General features: G+C 37.4%; 3 protein-coding genes across 6 annotated transcripts; all 3 read right to left on the bottom strand.

The window, feature by feature from the left end:
• Positions 1-5,771: 5,771 nt before the first annotated feature.
• On the bottom strand, positions 5,772-11,245 carry LOC135584089 (neutral/alkaline invertase 3, chloroplastic-like). Of its 2 annotated transcripts, none has more exons than XM_065112929.1 (7): positions 10,971-11,245; positions 9,838-10,585; positions 8,891-9,056; positions 8,444-8,655; positions 7,162-7,655; positions 7,026-7,074; positions 5,772-6,361 (listed from the first exon to the last, which is right to left on the bottom strand). In XM_065112929.1, exons 2-7 carry the CDS (start codon positions 10,495-10,497, stop codon positions 6,035-6,037), a joined length of 1,908 nt encoding a protein of 635 aa, XP_064969001.1. In that variant the 5' UTR covers positions 10,498-10,585; positions 10,971-11,245; the 3' UTR covers positions 5,772-6,034. The 2 variants fall into 2 exon arrangements, 1 of the variants encoding a protein (XP_064969001.1); XR_010487801.1 differs by having other exon boundaries at positions 6,270-6,361; positions 7,142-7,655.
• A 519-nt stretch (positions 11,246-11,764) lies between these two features.
• On the bottom strand, positions 11,765-19,960 carry LOC135584080 (histone deacetylase 9). Of its 3 annotated transcripts, XM_065112930.1 has the most exons (14): positions 19,832-19,960; positions 18,463-18,575; positions 18,265-18,382; positions 16,931-17,005; positions 16,643-16,862; positions 16,379-16,442; positions 15,084-15,176; positions 14,872-14,980; positions 14,525-14,574; positions 14,362-14,452; positions 14,018-14,088; positions 13,651-13,749; positions 12,501-12,567; positions 11,765-11,995 (listed from the first exon to the last, which is right to left on the bottom strand). In XM_065112930.1, the coding sequence occupies exons 1-14, from the start codon at positions 19,866-19,868 to the stop codon at positions 11,907-11,909; spliced, it is 1,296 nt and encodes a 431-aa protein (XP_064969002.1). In that variant the 5' UTR covers positions 19,869-19,960; the 3' UTR covers positions 11,765-11,906. The 3 variants fall into 3 exon arrangements, with proteins under 3 accessions (XP_064969002.1, XP_064969003.1, XP_064969004.1); XM_065112931.1 differs by lacking the exon at positions 19,832-19,960 and having other exon boundaries at positions 18,453-18,575; XM_065112932.1 differs by lacking the exons at positions 18,265-18,382; positions 18,463-18,575.
• Positions 19,961-22,820: 2,860 nt separating this feature from the next.
• On the bottom strand, positions 22,821-24,219 carry LOC135614999 (uncharacterized). Its single transcript, XM_065112928.1, has one exon. The coding sequence runs from the start codon at positions 23,987-23,989 to the stop codon at positions 22,961-22,963; it is 1,029 nt and encodes a 342-aa protein (XP_064969000.1). The 5' UTR covers positions 23,990-24,219; the 3' UTR covers positions 22,821-22,960.
• Positions 24,220-24,340: the final 121 nt, after the last annotated feature.

The raw sequence follows: 24,340 nt of genomic DNA, 5'->3' as shown, positions 1-24,340 counted from the left end.
GTTACTTTGAGATGTTTAAATCTCATTATCGGATTTTACGGTGAAATTAAATATTTCTATAATGCCTACTTTGAAAACCTCGTGTCTTGGTAAATATGATATGAGAAAGCAACATAGCCATGAAAATGATGAGAGTGGAGAAAGCTTCGATCAAAAAACTTATAGGGATATGATAGAAAGTTTACTTTACCTCGCTGCAACTAGACCAGATATCATGTTCAGTGTAGGACTTTGTGCTAGGTTTCAATCGAACCCTAAGATATCTCATCTCAAAGCGGTTAAAAGAATACTTAAATATCTTAAAGGTATCATAAATCTAGGATTATAGTATCCAAAATCCAAAAATTTTGAGTTAATTGCTTATGCTGATGCGGATTTTGCTGGGTGTAGACTAGATAGAAAAAGCACATCAGGAACATATCAATTTTTAGGACATTCCCTTGTTTCCTGGTCATCTAAGAAACAAAACTCGATTGCACTATCAACAACCGAAGCTGAATATATTGCAGCTAGTGCATGCTGTGCACAAGTTGTGTGGATAAAAAATACCTTAGAAGATTATAAAGTCTATCTTAAAAACATTCCCATTAAATGTGATAACACGAGTGCAATATGTTTAACAAAGAATCTCATTCAACACTCAAGAATAAAACATATTGATATTAGACATCACTTTATACGAGATCATATTACTAATCATGATGTAATCATAGAGTTCATAGATACTAAGCATCAACTAGTTGATATTTTTACAAAACCTCTAAGTGAAGAATAATTTAATTTCATAAGAAGAGAATTAGGAATGTTGATGTGTCCGAATGCATAAACTTGTTAAAATTATTATTCGAACTTCATTGATTGAATGATCAAATCACTTAATTGCCATTACATGCCTAAAATAACATGTTGAAAATTAATACAAAAATTTCCATAACAATGAGCATGTTTTCATGATTGTATAGTCTTGTCCGATTGCATGAAAGTGTTAAATTAAATTTTCAATTCCAATCGGATTTCATGAATACATTGTTCTACTTAATAAACATATGTCACATATAGTTTGATTCACATCATTGATTTTTGACAAATAGAATCATCTAGCAAATGCATATCTTTTAGACTTATCATGTGAAAAATATTCTCTTTGAGAAATAGATTTGATGATTCTTCTTATAAAAGGAAGATATTTTTATGTGTAAGGATTTGATTCACATAAATATCTTGATCCTTGTAAAGCATGCCTTAATATCCTATCGATTTGAACTACACAAATGATTTTCCTCCTTCATGCAAAAAGCTAATAACAAATAAAAAGGAAGAAGTTTTCACTCTATAATTTTCATGTCATGTTTTTTTTTAGATGTTTGTATAATTTATATCCTATCACTCTATATAGATAAATGACATGAACCAACTTATGGCATCGCATGTATATTTAAAAGTTGTTTATATTGTTCTCCTTTTTGTTGATGACAAAGGGGGAGAAATATATGAATTGATGCTATAAATGCCATATTATATTGAAAAAAGCAGATATATGAATTGATGCTATGATTATGCCATGCTTGCATCATCGAAAATATATGAATTAATGATAACTATGATTGCCATATTAGCAATATGTCATGTTTGCATCATGTGAAGATATCAAGAACTTGCATCGTAGTCCTACGTGTTGATATCTTACCATGTGATGAAATGCTATGATTGCTAAAATACTTGAAATGTGTGTATCATGTTAAGATATCAAAATCTTACTTTGAAATTTTACATGTTGATATCTTACCATATGATGAATTGTTATTATTACCATCATCCACATTTGAAATTTGAAAATGGACGTCAAGCCTTGACATCATACATCATTTTCAAAGGGATACATCATGATGGGAATCATGATGGGAGTATTAATAAGGTTAAATGATTTTAAATTATCAATATGTCTCTTGAATTCAAAGGCTTTGAATTCAAGAATGACTTATCTCAATTATGACACATAGATAGGGGGAGTTAAGGTTAACTCCGTTATCAATTGATTGTCATCATAAAAAATGGAGAGATTATTGAATCTCGAATTTTGATGATGACGTCAATTATCATTTGTTATCTAATCCATATGTTGAGATAAGTTTGCAGGATTAATTATGATGAAAGTAAGACATGCAGTAGGAGTTGCGCCGGAGTCAAGACTATGATCACGTTGAGGGTTCGAGAATTCGACGAAAGTTCGGACGGTCATCGGAGGTTCTACGGGAACAAATCCGAGAAGTCCAGGAGCTTGCCAAAGAAGCTCGTCGGAACTTGCCAAGTGGATCTTCGCAAGTCCAGGAGTTTACCGAAAGTCCACAAGAGCATCACCGAGGGTTCATCGGATGATCGACGGAAGCTCACCGGAAGAAGCGATTAACTCACCGAAGCAAGTTGCAGTAAATGTCTTAAGAAATTCGTAGTTAGCACGATGATTAAGTTAGAAATGGGAGGTGATCCCATTAAATTAATCTTGGGACAATTGGGCCCTTGACAGACCTAAATTGGGCCGAATGGATCAGCCCATTCGGACCCAGATTACTTGGCCAGAGGTGGCACCGCTTGGGTCGGCGATGGCACCGCCCAAGGCTCAATCTCCGAGCTCTGGCTGGGCGGTGCAACCGCCTGAGCTCGGTCTCCGAGCTCTAGCAAGAGGTGCAACCGCCCTTGACAAGAGGTGACACCACCTAGAGGCTCAGTCTCCGAGCTCTGCCAGGCGGTGCAACCGCCAGACCCCGGAATTCCGGGAATTGACAGTTTTAAGCTCGGAATTCAAACTGGATTGGGGCCTATAAATACCCCACCCTTTCAGCAATAAAATAGCAACCAAAAACCACTGAAATCATGATCTTACTCTGTGATTTTTAGAGCTCAAAAGTGTTGTATGATTTAAAAGTTCTCCTTCCTCTTTTCTTCCAAGTTTTGATCTGTCAAGAGATGAAAGAAAATTCTGTAAGGTTTGTCTCCTAAGCCCGTCAAAAGGAGTGAAACTGTAAAAAGGTGGTTGGCTTCGCCTATTGAAGGAAGGCCTCTAGTGGACGTCGGTGACCTCGTCGATGGAGGAAGCTAAAAGTGGATGTAGGTCAAGATTGATCGAACCACTCTAAATCTCGGTTTGCATTTACTTTGAGCATATTATCTTTACTGCAAACCTCCTCAATAGCTTACTGCCTTCTACGCATTTACGATCGTGTTTCAAAGTTCAGTATTTTCTGAATCGGCGTTTAGACGTAAATCGGTTTTATCGTACGAACATCATATTTCAGTTTACGCTTACATTCTAATTTTCATCGTAACTACAAACTGCCTTCATAGACTTGCTTTAACTGCATCTTGCTTGATCACAAGTTAAAGTGATTTACAAATCGGTTTTTCTATCGAAATCGCTCTTATCGTACGAACGCAGTTTTAATTGTCGAAAGTTTTCCGCTGCACTAATTCACCCCCCCCCGCGCCCCCCCGCGCCCCCCCACCCTCTCTTAGTGCTCTTGATCCTAACAACACATATGATGCTCTCTTCGGTTTCCCAACAATTGTTGATGAATTTATAGAATAATTACAATCGGTAATTTTGAGAATATCTATAATTATTATATTATATATTTATAAGAATCAGATTATATATGAATCAATTAGATTTCTCATTATTTTCATAAGTTATAGAAAGTAAGATTTTTAAGAGTGGTATGATATAATAAAAAAATAGTTAAAATTAATGGAATAAAATGATGTTTAAGAACTTGTCCAATTGTCCAATTACTATAAAAAAAAAGTCTATTAAATAAATATAACTCAAATAACAAGATCGAACTTAAAAAAAGCTAGACTTGTAATCAAATATTTTACTCATAAAGAATGCATCGATCATAACGAGATATTTTTTATATTTTTAATTTTTAAAATGAACTCGTTAAAAATCGTTATGATATTAGTGGCTCATTATGATTTTGAGTTGTATCATATGGATATAAAAATAAGTTTTCTAAATGAGGATTTAGATTTATACGGGTCAATCTAAACAATTCTCAAAAAAATAAAAGAAATACAAAATTTGATATGCAAATTTAGGAAATCCATTTATGACTTTAAATAAGTCTTTAGATAATGATATATAAAGTTTCTTAATATCATTACTTTCTTTATATTTAAGAAAAATACTATTTATTAGTAGTCATATCTAAATATTAGTAAGAGCAAATTTATTATATTAATTTTATATCTAGATAATATTTTACTTGCTAGTAGTAATTTTGGTTTATTATACTAAACTAAGAAATTTCTCATCGAGAATTTTAAGATGATTGATATGAATGATGTATCTTATATCATTAGCATTGAGATATTTAGGAATAGATCTCAAGGATTACTAAGACTGTCTTAGAAAGGATATATTGATCAAATTTTGAAAAGATTTAGTAAATTCAATAAATATCATAAATAAAAAAATTAATCAAAATAATTATTTTAAAAATTATTTAGAAACAATTAGATAAATAATATTCTTTATGCATAGTTGGAAGTCTATTATATGCTCAAGCCTATATCGTATCAGATATTAGTTTTACAATTAAAATACTAGATAGATGTTAGAGTTACCTAGAAATGAAAATACTAAAAGACTATAAAGAAAAAAGTAAAATATCTGAAAGGGATGAAGGATTATATACTCATATATAAAATTAGATTGGCTTGAAATGATAGTATTTTTAAGTGTTGATTTTGTAAATTGTTTAGATAATATGTTATTATATTATTAATAATATAAGTTGATTTTGTGATATGTTTTGAGGTCACTAATTAAGTTTTATGACTATAAAATTTTATCTCAGAACTTGGCATGGTCTGACTCAATTGCTAAATCACTAAAAATACTTTGGAACATATCAGAGTAGTTTTCTTTTCTAAGAATGACAAGTACTGTTGTATCTCTATGTATTATGATATAAAGTATTTGATGATTAGAGAAAAAGAGTCCAAAAATAATTAATATTAATTAAAAACTTGAGTTCTATTATATTGATTGTTGATCCATTCACTTAGGACTTTAAGTGTTTGAAAGAACATAATGATTGAGTTTGTAATCAATCAATAAAAGATATGATAAATTATCAATCAAGAGAAAGAAAGTCCAATTATAATAGGATTCTTCAAGAGATGATATTGATGAGAACGACACTCATAATTATTTATCCTAGACCCTATACTCTCGTTCGGTCCATAAATAAACATAATATCATAAGAACTAAAAACATAATACAATGATACATGATATTATTAAAAGATTATATCTTATCTCATCTCCCCTTAGTAATGTGAATCAATGAGATATTATAATTCTTTATCTTCTCCTCCGTCTCTAATATATCGGATATAATAATCTTATAAAAAATAAAAGGAGAGGAGAGGACGAGTCTAGATAAATATTACTATAACTTTTGAATCGGACGAGGATGCATCCATAGATCAAATAAAAACTTCTGTTGTTACCAACACAGGATATTAAAAGAATCATACAGGCAGTTATGTTTAAGAAATGAATCAAATCATCCAAGTTACTGAAGAGCAACTTCCCATCTCTAATCAGAATCAGATCATTTGCTTGGTCCAATAATCTTCACGTAGATGCAAGGTGCCAATACTGCCACGATGACAATAGAAGCTTTTGTGACCATATTGCCAGTGTTATAGTCAGCTTGCTGTTTCCTCAGAGAAAAATGTTAGTAATCATTGCAAAAATGAAAAGATTGATGGTATGATATAAATCTTCTATATAATCATCACAATTCATACATCATAACGACCTATGCCACCATGCCCCAAGTATGGGGAAAATAAATGCTAACATGAAGGGATTAATATGGTACAATATAATAAGATCTATCTGTATGCCACAAATGATGGGCCTTACCTAGTTCATTGAATATGCTACATGAAGCTACTGCAGCAAAGCTGCTAACTATGAGTTCAGCCAACTTTCTTCCATGAATAAAATAAATTGTGCATCTTCTCATACTATATAGGTTTTCTTTAAGACTTTCCTGCCTCGTTTCCTTCGTGGGTTGGAATCAGCCATGATATTCAAGGCATTAACAATCTCTGCATCCTCGTCATTCCAAATGTTTCTGGCAGCATCTGGTTTTTCAATCAACAGCTTTGCCACCAGGAAACCTGCAATCGACCAAGTTTGGTACAGATGAGCTTGTTTCCCAATAAATCGTGCTCGCTTGGTATCGTAATATTCAGGCCACTTGTCTGCTGCTAGGCGCCTCTCTGCAACGTCAATGGCTTTTGCAGCAATTTCTGGCCTGTTCATCTTAATACATGCAACTGCAAGCTACAACAATCAAGGAAGGATAAGTCAGCTCTAGATTGTTTTTAACATTCACTAACACACCAAAAAAAATGAAAAGTTGAGTTTATTCATGTGAAGATCATCTCTCGGAAACAAATGAATCAGAGACAAATATAACTTAAGGATCTTCTCAAGTTGCAACAACTCTATTTCCACCAACAAAACAGGGTTCAAGCATTATGAAATCTCAACAGGTGGAATGTGGTTCTTAATATACCAAATTCATGAGGGCCTGAAAGCAGTTGTGAGGAAATCAGGCCATAATAATGAGAGAATAGGCATTACGAGGTTCGGCATATAGAATTACTCTTTCTATAAAATCCATTATCCAAATATCTCTGGAGACCAATCTGGCTACTTTAATGACCGTCAGTAATCGATGGATGCAAGATGTTTATTAGAGGACCCACCTTGATAATGCATAAGATGCCTTCTTGATGCTATATTGTTGTCACTACAATAGGTTTTCATATTCAAACTCAGCAAAAGTCAGCTATTTATATGCATATCATAAATATGTACAAGATCTCAGGCTAATGCCAAGAACATCAATGCAGCCAGAACAAAAATAATCCCAAACAAACTAATGTTACCACCGAAGATTAAAAAAAAGAAACTGAAAATGTGATAGAGGTGTATTTCCTACCTGCCAGAGCAATGTTGGCCATGAACCTCCATTGTGGTATGACCAAGGCCTGCAGAAAAAAAAGTAGAATCAAAGATTAACATAAGGAACTGGAAACTCAAATGGGGAGAACCTACAATGGATCTTAAGGTTTTACGTGTTTTTGGGATCACTTCCAGTAATAATTCGCCATTCCTGGCCCTCAAGAGCAGGATAACAAATCTTAAATGGCATATCTGCCACTAAATCAGACCATTTAGCCTCAATAAGATCCAAAATGGCATGTGATTGATGTGTTGTTGCCAGACTGCTTACTACAGACCACAGATTTCCCAGAGAAAAGAATCGGAAATCCATGTGAGCAGGCTGCAAGTTTCCAATGAAATAACCTCCTTTATCAGGCATCCATTCCACTAGCCACGGAGAAATTTGATCAGGGTAGATGTTAAACTTGTTCACAGCATCATAAGAATACTCTTCTTGTTTGTATCGGTAAATCTCATTAAGTTTTCTCTTGTCGACCCAATAATACTCCTGAGTATGAAATGATAATGCTATTAGCCTGTTATTCAATGCTCGAATAAGGTCAGCTGATCCATCCTCTGGTGCAAGCATCTCACGAGCACTTAAAAGTGCTGAATAGAACAGTGCCTGGCACATTCAAACCTCAGTTAAATACATCCCTGATCCATGAACTAAAATAAAATATACTGCAGCAGTTAAAGAACAATGTAAAAAAGCCCATTAGGAAGGTGCTGATATGTCATCCATTCAATACATTGAGAACTATATGTGGATATCCTTTACCAAGCATATTCCCAGAAGATTCTGACATAAATGGCTTGCCAACGTCATGTTCCTTATTTCCTCCCTTGAAAGATTTTGGGAAAAAGAAAAAGCAAATGCATAAAGGTATACAACAACAATAACAAAGTCGTAAGTCCCAACTATTTGGGGTTCGCTACATGAATCTTTGACCACCATTGAGATATGTAAAAAGCCATATATTTAGTTAAGTTAAGAGTATTTATATCTTTATTTATATATAGTTTTTATTAAGGTCTATTTAGGTCTTCCTCTACCTTTACTCATACCACTAACATTAATAATTTTACTTCTTCTAGCGCATCCGAATGTCTCCTAAACACACTCATACCATCTTAAAAGATTTTCTCGCATCTTATCTTCTATCGAGACAATACGTAATTGTTCACAAATAAAAATATTTTTTTTCCTATCTTTTCTAGTAATTCGATATATCCATCTCAGCATTCTCGTTTCGACAACACAAACTTTTTGTATATATTATCTTAATTATTCGGCACTTAAATCCATAAAGCATTGTTGGTCTCACAACTGTCTTATAATTTTTTTTAAAATATATAAAGGTATAAGATCTTATATTTAAAAAATAGATGTTATAATAATAGAGGCCAAACCTGAATTTCAAGAGGGTGGCCATGAATCCCCATCCGTCGATCTATCATGCATGAACCATCTGTTACTAATAATGTTGGGAACATGTCAAAGCCGTCAGCTAGACAAAGCTTTAAAATCATCTTAATGCCCGTCTGCACATCAATTCTTTCCTGGACTGAGAGATCACCAGAACATTTTCCATAAGCTCGTAGTAGTATAATCCACCATAACCCTACAGTTGAAAATGATAGCATCTTTAACACTTGGCCAATACTTAGCACACTTGCAAAAATAAAATTGAATAAAACCCATAAAACATCCACAATAAAATAACATCCAACATAGGGCCCAACTAAAGCAAAGGGCAAAAGACCTCTTATCAACACTAAGTGCAGCATGAGACCATTAAGTACTAATGAATAATTTACAGGTAATTGTCAGCTATGCAGCACTACTTGAAAACACACCTGAATCGACTGGTGCTACACGTCCTATTGCAGCTTCTCCAAAATCAGGGTCCAAGACTTCTTCTGTGGCAGAATCATCGCCATCAAGTGGAACTGTCCTCACCTTGAAGCTAGCAGGCATCAATCCCTGGCCTGGACTGTGACAGTCCATTGTTTTTTCCCAGCTCTACATATTTAGAAACAAATTTTAACTGAAGATATCTACAAAACAGTATATGCAGCCACCAAACACCATAATATGAATGTCCTTATTCCTAAATTCTTAATTTACAATGTTAAACTAACTACAAGCCTATAGGATTTTTGGGTGATGCTGGAAAATTCTCGAATTTTTCTGTGAAATGTGGAACCATAAAGTCGGTCCTACAACTTCATTTTTAGATAAGTAATGAGTCCAAAACCATGCTAATATATGATGCTAGTGAAAAAATGTTGAAAGAAAAGTCACCACCAAGAGGTGCTGTGTCAAAATGATAAAGTTTCTCAACAAGAAATGGATATACTGGAAGAACTAAAAGAAAATGAAAGTGAATAAAGCTAAATAATATTCAGAGTTAATCAGATAGGTAAAATTATCAGCAAAAGTGAAATCACCCATAAAAGTCAGATTTTTACCAGAGAATACCACATCACACAGTCAGAAATCAAACTGTAGTGCTATAAGGGTGAAAAAAGTGGGGAAAAACCTGGAAAATAAGGATGTCTGGCAAAACAACAAAATGAGAATTAGGTGCTGAATAAGAAAATGAAAGCAACCCTGGCACCTTTCTGAATTTAGGACTTTTGTGCTACTTTTGTCAATAGCTATTGTAAAGACTAAAGACAACATGAAACTTCTAGCTCACTTTCTTGGTCACATATTCAGATCACGGTCATGCTAAAGCATAACCTATGGCCAACCACATACACTTCAAATCACAATCATGGATGACAGCAGAAAGAATTACCTGTAGCTGAAGAGTGTGAAGAATGAAGTTGCGAACAATATCATATTCTCCCTTCAAAAGAAAAGCCATTCCAGAAGGTATGAAATCACGAATAAACACCTGATCATAATTTAGGCAATTGCTACTGCTATCAGATGGATCCTTTGCGGCAATTGTTCCAACAGGGCTGCCACAGTAATAAACCACAGAATCCTGTAAAAGACGCCATGCTTCATCCTCAATAGAGTTTCCTCTTGTCTTGTATGACGAATGATTGGATGCTTCATTGTTAGGCATGACAGAACCATTCTCGAAACTGATAACTTTCTGGCCATTAAGATCACCAAGGATCTGGTTTGCCTGACTCGCAGACTCCGTGAACCACGTCCTATTGGCATCCCCGCTGGTCATTCCATCAGCGTCGTCTACTCGCTGGCACTGGCATTTCAAAGACCGTGATTGGTCATTGATGTTCCTGACTCTGTAATCCCTGAACCAATTATTCGACATCCTTGATACGGAACATCGTGAAACAAATGAAGAACTTCTCCTCCGGTACTTCCCGTGAGCTTTCGAGTGGACATCTAATTGTGGAGTATTTGCAAAAAAACCAGCAAAAGAATGGGCAGGTGCAGCCCCAAATATGGCATGACGAACTATTTCTGTAGTCCCCATCATCATAGAAATCCAGATAAGAACAATAGATCTGATTGATTCAATGTTACAACAAAAGCAAGCCAGCAATTATCAGTGCACACGATCCAGAGGCCTGAGTACAAGGATCACAAAGGAATGCCATTACAATCAAGAAAAGATCAATATTAGGCTCCAGGACAATAAAAATGAATCCGAAGCACAAGAAACTCCCACCATGTCAAATTAATCTCTGTTCCCTTTTATTCTGAATTAAAATAAGGATTATCGAGCCATTTGCTCTCCCGTTTCACTAGCAACCACCAATAATTGGGAGTTCACTACAAGATATTTATTCTACCGGATTCAACGATCCTCAAGAAACAAAAGTAACTACAACAAAAGCAGCAGAGGTTTCGTGGTTTGGTTGATATCGACGCATCGATCAAGGAACCTGTAAACCCTAGTCTCGCGACACGAACTGATCGACGACGATCACGGAAGAGGCGGAGGAAACTGACCTGGTGGCGAACGATCTCGGCCCAGGTGGTGGTTGGTGAAATGTATGGGGACGGCAGAGCGCTATTCCTACGCAAGCGAACTACTACCGACCCGCCTCCGCCTCGGCGATTAGACGACGAATGCAGGAAGCGAGGGCAATAAAAAGCGCGCACGCGTCTTCTAACCACCTCATAGCCTTTTGTGCAACGGGTGGAAACGGCGCCGTCGAACAGATAAGAACGAGAAGGGCGGGGCAAAAAGCAAAAATGTGATCGTGATGCAAGTGGATGCGTACGTCATTGTCACCCAATTCACTTTCAGAAAAAAGAAAAATTAGAATACCCACTAAAGAGAATAAGAAATTAGGAAAAAGAAAAAAATCATTGTGACCATATAATTTTAGATTTTATGCAAATGGACCTCGACTGCCCACCTTGACCTGATTTGATGTGTAGGGTTCAATTGAGACTCGTCATGGCATCGACCTCGACCTGCAGCATTACTCAACACGAGATGACTTCACCGTGATGATCTGAAAGTTACCACTGCTCGTGCTTGCGCTGGGAGTGAGGCCACAGGTGTTGCAGAAAGGTCCGTCATCAGCAATTTATGATCGGTCTACAGCAAAAGTAGCAACTAACCTCACTGCAAAAGGGTGTGTTTTCGGTCAGTGAAATCATATCTCATTCAAAACGTAATTTTATCGAACAGATGGCATCATGTTTTTGAGAGAGAGGAGACATCACCTCGTGGCTGTGGTTAGCGTCGCCTGTGAGTCAGTAGAGGACAAGAAAGAAACACTACCAAAAACCAATAAACAAAAACTGATCCATTCATTATATACGAATACATTTTAAGTGAGTTGGACAATAAATCTATGTGCACAAATTCGTTTGCTGCCCAAAAGAAGCAAAAATGAGTATACATTGGAGAAGCATAACAAAGGCAACAAAATTTCAAGGGCCATCCTCCATGTTGTGATCATTATCGTTGTCCCCTTCATAATACTCGTCGTCTCGCTGAATTTGCTTATCCGTGGTATGCTCTAATTAACATTTCAAAGAAGACTTAGATTGCTTCAGTGAGAGAGAAACACACACAAGAATAACTTTTGCAAGTTAAACCTAAATTACTGAAATTATTTTAGTCTAAGAATACTGACTTGCAGAAGTAAAATGCTTTATATATATATATATATATATATATATATATATATATATATATATAGTTGAAAGATAATTTTACAAAGCAAAAACATCATGGGCTTTTCTCCACACAATAACCTAGTGTGGCAACATCACTTATACCCATAGACAAACAGGAAATTAGCTGGTATAAGGATGTGAAAAGTTAGCCGATATTTTCTACATGATAATCTATAGAATATAAAACCTTATTAAGGGACAAATTGCAGGTTAATAATTACATAAAATACTTGGATTATTAATGGCAGTTTTAAGACCAATTACTGCAAATATGAAGAAAACTAAAGAAAAATTATTGATATGGAAATGCAGCATCAAATAATACAGTAAATAATTAGCACTTACGATCAACTCGTTCATCAGGATTTTGTTCATCTTCGTCAAATTCCGGGATATAAAAATCTGGCGGAACCTGCAAAATAAATTATCTTAACAATAATTTTTTCAGTCAACAAGATGTCTCAGCTTTCTCTATGTATAGATCAATAATCCTCGAGAACAAAAAATGATATCAGTTAGCTAAGATGATTACACACTTATTTAACAGAGTCATAGCCATCTAATAAAATATTGATGGGTCTTTCAATGTTTATGAAACTCTCTGATTTACATATCTCAAAATTCAATAATCTAGAGTAGACATAATCAGTTATCATTCTAATAACAAATAGAAGAAAAGGGACCACAAATTAGAACTCAGATACCAATTGTTATCAGAAAAGGGGAAAGAAAGTCAAGAAGAGAAGAAACTAAAAATCATAGGGACAAGCTATCATGTAGAAGAGAGGAGGCTACATATGATGGTAGTCCTACAAACAAATATGTAACAATAAAGAAGAAAGGTTCCAAAACCAAATCTGAAACCTAAGATAGAATACAAAGCTCCCTTGGACAAGAATGTGGCACCTATTACAGTGTCAGAACTCAAATCCCCAGGCATTATAATTATAGACTCTATGAGCTTCCCTGTAGTGACCAAAATAACTGAAAAGCTAATGTCTAGAAATTGCTACTAATAAGAGACCTGCATGCTTTGTGTTTCATGTCAAATCAGACTGCCATACCAAGAAAGCAAACAACAATTTTATGAAGAACTCAACCCTCATTGTGTGCATGCCAAGGTCAATTTGGCCACTAGGTTTCAACTATAATGAAGCAGATCGTCATCTGCGTTCTTCTAGTAACACATTACAAGTATTGATAACAAATGCAAAGAGAAGGAAATTTATCAAATTGGTTTATTTGAAAACCTATTTTTTGCTGTAAGTTTCCAGCAGTATATATATCACAACTTTCCTTACAGTTTATTATTTAAGTTGCAATTAAGAATCCTACATCTACTAAGGATCCACCACTACAGTAAACATGCAGATCGTCACTTCTCTTCATTGTTGAAAATTTTATGATGTTAAACCCACTGACGTCAAAGAAGAAACTAGCATAGAATCGCTGGAAAAGCTACAGAATTACATAAAGATAAGAAATAGAGACTGACCTCCTGCATTTGAACCCCAGGAGCATGTTGTATGCATCGTAAACTTTCTAGAACTTGCACCTTGATTGTGCTAAGATATGACTTGCTATTCAAGTTCTCCTGTTCCGTAAAGTAAACTGAACAGATTAGAAGTGGTGAATACCCATGGCTCTTTGATATATACAACCTACAGCACTTTAAATGACATATACTAATTGGTAGAGAGCCAAACAGAATATCTGAGATCCAACTAATTGACACAGAGCACTGGTTCTTGTCTAATGGCATGTGATTGACTAAAGAAAGACAATCATGGTACTAGCATCACGAAATTCTAAATGACATGGGTTAATTTAAAAAGACAGAGACTATTCAGAAAAGCACCTACCATATTGCCATTCGGAATTTTTAAAGTATAATCTGGTGCAAAGTACTTGATATACTCATTTTCTGGAATTTCTGCAAACAACAAATTTTAAAAGCTTGGATAATGTCTTAGTAGCAAAGTGAACATTGAATAAACAGAACTTAGAAGCAAGTAGATCCAATAAAAGTTCTTAAAACTGCAGATCCAGCAATGAAAAAAATGAAAGACAAAAACAAAAGCAACTGCAAATTAAATTCATGCCGGTTAGCCACTTCGTATAAAAAGATCAAAGATAGCCACTTTTCCTTGATACATCTTCTACTTAAGTTCCAAAGCATTATGTTCAACTAAATCTATTCCCATACCATTTGGAAGATCTGAATCTAACAAAACACCAGTTTCAACAGTCCAGCAGCGAGCAACATTTTCTTTTGTGTATCCTCCACCACCAGTAACCTGCAGAAGAAGAAATATTTCGATACCTAAACCATGTTCAGTCTAACATATCTATCTAGCTTCGACACTTACCAACAGAGGCAAATTGAATTTCTTCACGAATTTTACACATTCAGAATGTCCTGTTAGCAACCAACAAATGAGCAATAAATAGACATGCAATTAAATTGTAGAAATATAAACTCAACAACAAATGTAGGATCACAATCATATTTGTAACTGTCTGATATATTCCTCGTGATCTGAAAGTTCAATTTATGATACTCATTTGCAATTTATATACAATAAGGTACTTGCAACATCACCTAAAACAATTCAATACCAATGAAAATTTTAGGTAAAAATATCAAAACTACAGTCATCTGTGGGCTCATTGTACATATAAAAAAGAGGCAAAACATTATAAAAATATTTAACACCTTCAATGGAGAGATTAAAACAGCCTAAGCGGTCACCCGCAAGTGAATCAGCTCCACATTGAAGAACAATTACACCTGGTAGATATGTTTCAACAACCTTGGCAATAATCTACACAAATGAACAATGCAAGATAGTGACTTATTAACAATGAAGATAAGTAATTGACCTAGATATAACTAATTGAATTTGTATATGCTTGCTCATGTCTTACCGTTTTGAATAGTCGAGTAAAACTAGCATCATCTATTCCATCCTTGAGTGGGACATTAATGGCATAATATTTCCCTTCTCTTTCACCTATATCCTTGAATCAATACATTCTTATCAATCTCAAAATGCCACAAATATTTATCCAGAAAGAGATCTTAAGAAGCAAAGTTACAAATGCAAAATTAACATATGGAGATAATTTAAAAGTAGCACAGAAATGGATAGGAAAAATTTCAGGATTGACTCAACATCACAGTACAGCATATACCACAAAACTCAGGAATTTTATTGCAATTAAGGATGAGAAAGAGTATCTGCAAAATGCATTAATCTATTAGCAGACAGCTCTTTTTCAGAGTTCAAAATTAGAACATGTATCTAAGAGTCTTTATCTTCTTCTCCAAAATTTCAACGAAAACACTACCTTTGAACTTTCTACTCTTTTCTACAATGAAGCAAGGATGAATCTAGTACAATAAACAATCCCAAAAAAACCCATATTCAAGTTACTTCATAAGGAATATCTTCCAACAGATTCCCATTAATTAGAAATGTGTATTTTCTTCTTCCAAATCATTAATTAGACAGGCTGTAACTAGATATGAGTATTTTCTTCTTCCAAATCATTCTGTGGTAAAATGCATGCTGTCATGTAGATGAGCACATGTGCACATGCACACAAAAGAGACCATGGATCCAATCGTTCAATCAAATTATGCTAGCATATGAGATAATTGTAAATTGGCACCCAGCAAAATCTAGAACTCTAGACAACACATCACTCCAAGTTCAAGTCCCAAAACCTACTAGGAGAAAGAAAAATGAAAGTTTACCCTTAAGAAAGATGCCACCAATGATATTGGAAAACTATTTACCATGAACATGTGTTGAATACCTAAAGAAACCTACAATGGTTACTAAATAGCAAATCTAGCAAACAGAAACTGAATATCTCCATGATGGGTAAAAACAGAGTTACTACATTCTGACATCTAGCCCCAGATTAATGCCTTTTGTTCATTCCCTTGGATCCTCCCATTGCTTGTACATGCAGTGCTCTCAAAGAAAATAAAGTAGGGGGCGGATCAAATATGCAATTACCATTGTCATCCAAGTCCATGATCTCTCCTTCGAAGCAAATCTTTAAGTCAAGATTTTGTTACTGATTTATGTGAAGAAACTAATATATCATGACGTCTACAGTACAAAGGCATAGACATACGAATCACACAAGATAAACATTTGGAAGAAAACTTATACATATAGTCAGCATCGTAAACAACTAAGAAAAATTACCTTAACATCGCCAGTTCCTGGGAAGAACATATCACCATATTTATGGAAACTCACAGTCATTACCCTGATAAGAGTGTAAACAGTTAAATACTTTTGCTGTTTACTACGATAAAACATATAAACACTTTAGGAATGCATGTCAAAATATTGATTATGCCATCATAATATAGTTGCCAAAGGGATTTTGTCAAGAATAAATACTAAAGTCACAAATTTATACTCAAGTTTACTAATATTGAACTGAAAAGTAAATAAGTTGATTGCCTGTCTGTGAAATAAAAGGCTTCTTCAACGCCATCGCCATGATGAACATCTATATCAATATAAAGAACACGGGCATGATACTTAAGAAGCTCCAGAATTCCCAAGACTAAGTCATTGATATAGCAGAAGCCTGATGCTGCAGACTTTTTTGCATGATGTAAGCCACCAGCCCAATTTATAGCGATATCGCAGAGTTGATGGTTCAACCTTCGTGCAGCATCTACGCAAAAAATTGAATCAGTTTGAGAAAAATTCAATTTATTAAAAGTTCAAAACAATGAATGTTACCAATTGTGCCACCAGCATATAGTTGGCAGAACTCGAAAAGATTCTCAAAGACAGGGCAGTCTTCTCCAAGGTTATCTGGGAGAGGACATTGAACAGCAATCAAATCGAGTTGAAACATCTGTCAGGAAAACTTAATGATACAGAGTTCAAGATAAGACTAATGAAAATTTTCTCTTGATGAAAATCGGTGCATGAATTGAGCAAAAGAGCATATTTCTAATACAGAATAAAGAATACTTTTTATCCAACCAAGTAAAGAAGTTAGGCAAGTATCGGCCACTAGGGAAATAAATTAGTGTATCTGGTGTTCCTAAATGTCATGACTATCAGGTAAACTGAAGTGCATGACACTTTCAGCCATGTAGAACAATGTAGAGATATATTAAACGTATAAGCTTAGATAACAAAGTGACTTGAAGGATTAGACATGGTGATGCAATGCACCATCAAACAACAATGGTGATGCATTTTATTTTAGTATCACGTCAAGCAAAATGATATCGTGAGATGATAATAATTCATCTCTGTATTTTATTTTAGTATCACATCAAGCAAAATGATATCGTGAGATGATAATAATTCATCTCTTTTGTTTTAAGAAGTATGCATATTGGTTTCCATCTAATTTCACAAGTGACTGGATAATGTTGAAAAGATTGTTCAACCCAACACTTGTCACATTCATTTCAACAATTAGGTTCAATATTTTCAGTGACCAATTCAGTTTTTCTTAGGGATCATAACTGGCAAGTCTCTTTAATAATTCCCAAGACCTTCCAGAAAATGATTTTCCAAGTTCTACTAGAATTAAAACATGTTTCCAAGGAAACAAACGATATTCCCTTGCTGTCAGCCCTTAGTGCATAACCATTATAGCTTACCTTACATCTTAGACCCTTTCTGTCAAAATGAAAAACTCAGTAACCTGATTTCACCGCTAACTAAGGCAACCAACAAAGCTTTAATATGATTCTAGGAAGTTTATAGTAGAAAAGCCCAATCTCAATCTTGCACTACTAGTGCTAACTGGTTATCACAAACCAAATTTAGGATTTTTTTTTCCCATACTGTTATTATACAATTCATGGAAATACAGCATATGGTGCAAATTATTGCTAATGGTTAAAGGTAATTATGCTTAACCAAGCTGGAAGTGAAGTTCACCTTACAGTTACACAAACACGGCAAAACCAATATTTCATGACAATAGACAAAGAAACATAAGTTATAAATCATTATTTAAATTGTACAAAAATATTTAAAAAATTGTACAAAAATATTAAAAAATTTGTACAAAATAAATTTCAAGATACATGAATTTCATTCTGTCATACATCTAGCTAACTCATCAGCGAACAAATGTTGTGTATTAGGGCTTATCCGGTGCAAAAATTCCACGTAATCTGCCGAATGAAATTGGGCAAGCTCCACGGGGTATGCCTTGTGTGGCCGCTGCAAATGATATGTTATAAATAAAAACTCTATGTTCTTAAAGAAATACCAGAACCTGGAAAAGGACTACCAAGACTAACATATATCTCCATCTTCTTGTAAAGACCATATGAAAGCACAAGATGGTGTGTCATACACAAACGATGTGGTTTCATTGGATGATTTGGTCCAAAATATACATTCCCAACATCTCCTGCAAATTTGGTACATGAAAATTACAAAAAATATTAACTTCAAGAAATCTAGAAGAAAATTTCTAAAGGTCAAAACACAACTTTTAGTCGCCTATATTATATATAAATGGCTGATCATAATAAGGCACAACTAACTGAACAAGTTTACACAGATCAATTTAAAGCATGACCTCATGCTTAACCCCCTAGTTATTTATCTAGCACAAAGATTGTGTTTACAGATCTTAGAAGTTCAGCAAAGGTCAAAGAACAACTTGAGAAAAAGCAGAGTTTAAAGTACGACAGAAGACATGATAGATCAAATACCCCCCTATATGAAGCCTTGACGTCGGCATTTATGTTAATGTGTTCTAGCCTCACCTTATTCTGTTGGAATTAATCATGATTTGATCAGTCCCTACATGCTTAACAGCAAGTTTCCTCTTTCAATAACAATACAAGATTCTCTAGAGGATTCTAAACTATGAATGTTTACAAATTTGTTTCTCGATGGAGTGAAACAGACGAGATTGAATCTTCAATTTTGGCATCCCTGATAACTATACTAGTAATCCAAGACATAGAACTATCATAAATCAAAATGAGGAACCGAAATTGTGTTCCAAGGAGGGTAGAGGGGTCCAGGTAACTATGACCTTCACAAAGTGCTAAAGCCAGCATTATGTGTTTGTGTTCTAGCCATAACCCTAGTTTGATTGAACTAGTCATGACTGAAACGAGTTGCTAATTTAAATCATGTAGCCATTTCGCCAAACGAGTATGAAAGAACAAAAAAGTTCATTCGTCTCTCCCTCTTATGCTCTTCGCATTAGGAATCAAGAAAGCTCCATACAGATTTCCAAACGGAGGCAACTCCCTAGCCAGAGGAGTTTAACGTTAACAAGGGATTATCCAGTTCTATAATATCACCATCAGGACCCGGCCGGCACTTATCGGAGGGTTGGCATCCGTTCCAGAAGCTGGTGCGTGAAAACCAATGCAATTTTACACGGCGACTTCTCGACTCGTTTGACTTGTGTGAGATGGACGAGACGATATCAAGAAACCACGGACAACACCTCGAGAGTGAAAATCATGATGAAAACGATTCATTTCGGTAGAAATAAGGTACAACAATGAGGGCAAATCAACGCACCATGCTATGGAAACCGGAGAAATAGAAACCATTTAGGGTTTACTAATTTTGATCGTTCAAAGAAGCATTATTTTTGGAGGATGAAAGATGAGGAGGAGGAGGAGGAGGAGAGGAGACTACCGTCGTAGAAGTACGCGATCCGTTCTTTGGGCGGCATCTCACTCGACGGCTCGTCGGAGGACGCTCGCCGCCGAAAAGAAATCTTTCGAGCTCGTAGTCGCGAAGACGAGCCTTCGAATAAGGTCGAACTTTTCACCGTTCGATATGAGATCAGGTCCATCAAACTTGAAGGAGACTTGATACGATCTAACGGTAACGGTATGACTTTTAGATTCGTGAGCAAATCTGACGATGGAAAAGATCGGTCCGCGACTCCGCCTCTCTCCGTACAAGCGTTCGGCTTTCCACAATATTGATAAATAAATATATATATATATAATAAATAACTGCATAAACTTGATAATGTGAATTTTAGGTACCAAAAGTATAGATAAATAGATTTGGATTATGTAGTAAGGGAGGGAGTGTTTTAATGAGATAATTGATTTATTAATTTATTAATTTTAAAATAATTATATATGTATTATATTCTTATGAGTTCATTATAGTTAGAATATTATAATAAATAATTTGTGCATAATTTAATATAATAAAAATAATTTATAACCAACCAATTAGTATGGTGGTGTGTTTCATCCATTATCATAAATTAAGAGTAAGGGATTGATATAAGCTATCTTTTTGTGGGATAAAAAAATAAGATGTGAATGTGTATGCTGTTATTTTCCATTAAAGAAATGGATGTTCATTCTATTGCTGAATGAGCCACCAAAGCGTTATCATATGTTGATCCAACAACACTTTCGTCTTATGGATACAAAGTTACTCTGGAGGGTACGGTATCAGGTTCTTTCATGCAAGAACTTTGCAGATCACAGCCTCCTGTTCTCTCCAAGTCATCTGATGTGCACAGTCATAGCAGTGCGGAACACAACCTAATGCTTCGACTATTGGCTGTGTTGCTGTGCAGGAGGACGCATGCAACCCTTCTGCTGTATTGATGAGCACAATGGTTTTCTAATAGCTTACTTAACAAAACAAAAACAATGCACTCGATATAGAACAACTACTCTACGTATTGTAGATAGGAGAAGGAACGTAACGTCACGATTTCGGGAATCGGTGGGGCTCCGGTGACCTCACAGAGTGGCCGGTGGTTCTATGTCTTGGTCGAAAGGTCCGGCCTTAGTGGGTGACGGCAGGCGCCTGTTAGAAGTGAAAAATAGAAGAAGCTAAACTTGCTGCGAAGGGGGGAATTGCATCGCATGTAGACTTTAGAACAAAGCTACTCGAGAGGGAGTGTCTGTGGCAAGTATCTCTTTATATACACTATGGTTAACAGGTTCTACCTAACTAGAGGTGGGGCACTTTGCATGCAAACTAGTGGATGCAAAAAAGCTATCTCTATTCGGTTCAGAACTCAAAAATGATATATCTATTATTCTAGAGTCTGCATGCGATGCAATTCCTCTTTCGCAGCAAGTTTAGCTTCTTCCTCAGTTGACCTCTACCAATGTCGGATTTGGGTTATCGGGTCACTATATTCCTCCTCGGTCGACCATAACCCTCACACCTCATCCACACCGGTGATTCCTCTTCCCATTCACCTGAGCTGTGCTTCCGATGCAGCGTTGCCCTCGGGATTTCATTGTTCCATACGATTCGAATATCAAGTATTGATCTCAGCAATTTGAGCTGACATGTAAAGTTCGATCTTGACGTCTTTTGTTGCATAGTTAATGAGCTTACCTTTATCCTTGATTAGTATATTTAAACAAAAGTGTTTCTTTTTCAACCTAAATTCATTGAATGGCATTGTGTGGATCCATCGTATGTTTTCCATCAAAGGGGGAATTCATGTGCGTTTGTGAATCTAACAAGAAGTTCGTGTCATAACGAAAACGATCTTGTTTTGTCTGATCTGGTTAAGAGACTTTGACTCGTGGTGCTTAGTCTGTGGGTTTGGTCTGGGCATCGATTTCCTTTGTGATTCTGCATCTTCTGGGTGGGGGAAGGAAAACTGACATGTTTGGTCAGACTGACGCAGAGTTGTATCTTATGGATCACCAAGTCTAAAGTATGACTAGACGACAGATAAAGGTTGAGGAAGGAGACGATGGATGACATAATTATGTTGGTGACAGGCATAAATTACCAGATGTTTGAACTTCTGTTTTTCCTTATTTACATGGTTTTTAATGAACTTCAAACGAATGACGAGAATGTTTTGACACAAGAAGTCTTTCAGTAGATTTGCTCCTTATGTCATACGAGTACATAAGGCAATCTGGGGGTGGAAGGAATTCTCACTGATCCAATCGGTTGTCTCTGTAACCAGGAACTGGTAAGCAGAAATGGGATTGAGATCTTGAAGACATTGGAATTCCCTACAAGATGCAGATATATCAACATTTCCAGTTCAAGGGTGATGGGGCAATGTGCATGCAGCGGATGCTAAGCTTGTTCTCGAAATGAGTCAACCTGTTTCTTGTTTGCAGGTTCAGCTAGTATTCCGCAGCCTGTATGAGACTCGATCGATCATACTTGCCAGAGTGCATCTGGGACATCTTTCCTCAGGGGCGAAGGCCGCCAAAACATCATTCCTGGAAGACCGATGCAAGTTCAAGAACAAGTGTGCTGCCGCAGGAGACTGTGTCAGAGCATCTTCCACATCTCTTTACTCACAAGGGAGCGATAGCTTGCTTGATCTTAGAACAGGGATTTGACCGGAGACTTCGCTGTACGTAATGGTCGGAGCCTCCAATGGCCTGCCATGAACAACAGCCCTTGTTGAGCTGATGGTCGCAGGCTCGTCCAACGGCCGCGCCTGCACGCCCGCACACCAAGGGCAGCTATTTCCTCGTCAAAGTCAAAGTCAATGAGCGAGAAAGGTCGCCCGAAGGGCTAAGCAGGCACTGCTTTCACGCACATGCCGTTGTGTTAACTGCGTTGTTCCCCACAAATAGACTGCACGTTACAAACAACGGCGGCACTAAATCATGTGAAGTTAGTGACTGCAACGAGGCTTTGCAGCAGCAGCAGCTCATGATTACGAGTACGACCTTACTGTTTACCTTTCTCCTCCATTAAACAGCGAACATATTATTATTACGTAAGGGAAGGGAGGAAAAAGGAAAACGAAAGACATGACTGCGTCTGCTCGAAAGCGTTGGTGCGGCTCCAGTGACGTCACCGGGTGGCGGCAGGTGCACTCTCGTGGCCGCGCCGCCCTGTCGAGTGGCGGGTGAGGGCGGGCGACTTCTTCCACGGGTCGAGGATGGAGTCGCGGTACCTTGACGGCAGCGCCTGGCTCCTTCCCCGCTTCGATCGCACGATCGGCGCAGTGTCCTCCTGGTAGACATGGAACGGGATCGTCCACTCGTCCGTCTCCCTCCGCTTCTTCCCCCCACCGCCGTCGCCGGTGGACCTCCTTGTTCTCCCCGACGGCGCGGGTGCCATCTCCTCCCCAGCTGCAGCAGGCATGGCCTTCTTGGCCTCCGGCCCGTCGTCGTCGAAGAGGCCGCCTGAGACCTGCCGAACCGCCTCCAGCAGCAAGTCTAAGCAACCATCGCTTCGGCGGCCTCTTCTGCTGCTGGTTGTGGTCGTGGTGATGACGATGGTGGCGGTAATCTCGCCGTCCGCCCCTTCGGTTCCCTTCGTTTCTTTTTGTGGTGCGGAATCGGCCTCCTTGGTGCCGTCTGCTGCTGTGTCCTCGTGGCTCTCTCCGCCGTTCTCCTCATCCGGATCGCACTCGCCCTCCGAGCTCTTCGCCGCAGTTAAAGCGCCGCCGCCGCAGCCGGCAACGGACACCGCGGGCGACAACGAGTTCTCTTTCACGGCCGACGCAGGCGCGACCGCAACGGAGGCCTCCTTCTCCCCGTCGCGCCCGGGGTCCGCCGGCGCGGAGTCGTCCACGACGTCGCTCTGCTCCGTGGGGCCGTCTCCCTCAGCCGATCCTCCTCCAACCTCCGGCGGCGGGCCCAACCTGAGCCTCAGATCGACGCCGAAGCCGTGTTCTCTCGCCGGCGGCAGCGTCCCGCGGGCGGTCTCTCGATCGCAACCATGGCGGGGGGCCTCGGTCTCTGCAAGCGGAGCAGTGACGGTGGAGATGATGTCTATGATCTTAGCCAAGGCCGCTTGCGCTTTGGAGGCGCCGACGCGAGTCGAAGCGGCAGAGACCCGGTGGACTCGGCGCTTGACAGGAGGCGACGAAGCCATCAAGAAGACTGGAATCTTCTGCTCCTCTTCATGTCGACCTCCTCCCTTTCGTCTCTTCTGCAACACCTCCTCCAAATCTCTACAGCAGCTCAAAACAATACCAATTTAACACGAATTATTACGGAAGAAAGAAAGATAAGAATACAAGAAAAAGGAAGCGAAAGAAGACAGAGAGAGGAGGCGGCCGCGGAAGATGCGACAGAGATAGGGGAACAGTTCTTACTACTTACTCTCACATTATTACTTGGGCTATCTTTATTTCTTTCATTATCATTAATTATCTCACGTTGTCGTCCCTCTCTCGCCAACAAGACGATCTCTCCTTTCTCTCTCTCCTCCGCCTGTATCACC

The sequence above is a fragment of the Musa acuminata genome, chromosome BXJ2-6 (assembly GCF_036884655.1).
Source record: "Musa acuminata AAA Group cultivar baxijiao chromosome BXJ2-6, Cavendish_Baxijiao_AAA, whole genome shotgun sequence".
Classification (NCBI taxonomy): Eukaryota; Viridiplantae; Streptophyta; class Magnoliopsida; order Zingiberales; family Musaceae; genus Musa; species Musa acuminata.
The sequence above is the reverse complement of the archived record's forward strand: the minus strand, read 5'-3'. Positions and strand labels throughout refer to the sequence as shown.

Coding starts and splice junctions, on each gene's coding strand:
- LOC135584089 (XM_065112929.1), bottom strand. CDS start 10,497: ATGATGATGGGGACTACAGAAATAGTTCGTCATGCCATATTTGGGGCT. Junction 8,656..8,890: donor TGTAGCACCAGTCGATTCAG/GTGTGTTTTCAA, acceptor TTTCAACTGTAG/GGTTATGGTGGATTATACTA. Junction 6,362..7,025: donor GGCCAACATTGCTCTGGCAG/GTAGGAAATACA, acceptor TGATTGTTGTAG/CTTGCAGTTGCATGTATTAA.
- LOC135584080 (XM_065112930.1), bottom strand. CDS start 19,868: ATGCCGCCCAAAGAACGGATCGCGTACTTCTACGACG. Junction 18,576..19,831: donor GATCGCGTACTTCTACGACG/GTAGTCTCCTCT, acceptor CCAAATTTGCAG/GAGATGTTGGGAATGTATAT. Junction 14,089..14,361: donor AGATTCAGATCTTCCAAATG/GTATGGGAATAG, acceptor TGTTGTTTGCAG/AAATTCCAGAAAATGAGTAT.
- LOC135614999 (XM_065112928.1), bottom strand. CDS start 23,989: ATGGCTTCGTCGCCTCCTGTCAAGCGCCGAGTCCACCGGGTCTCTGCC.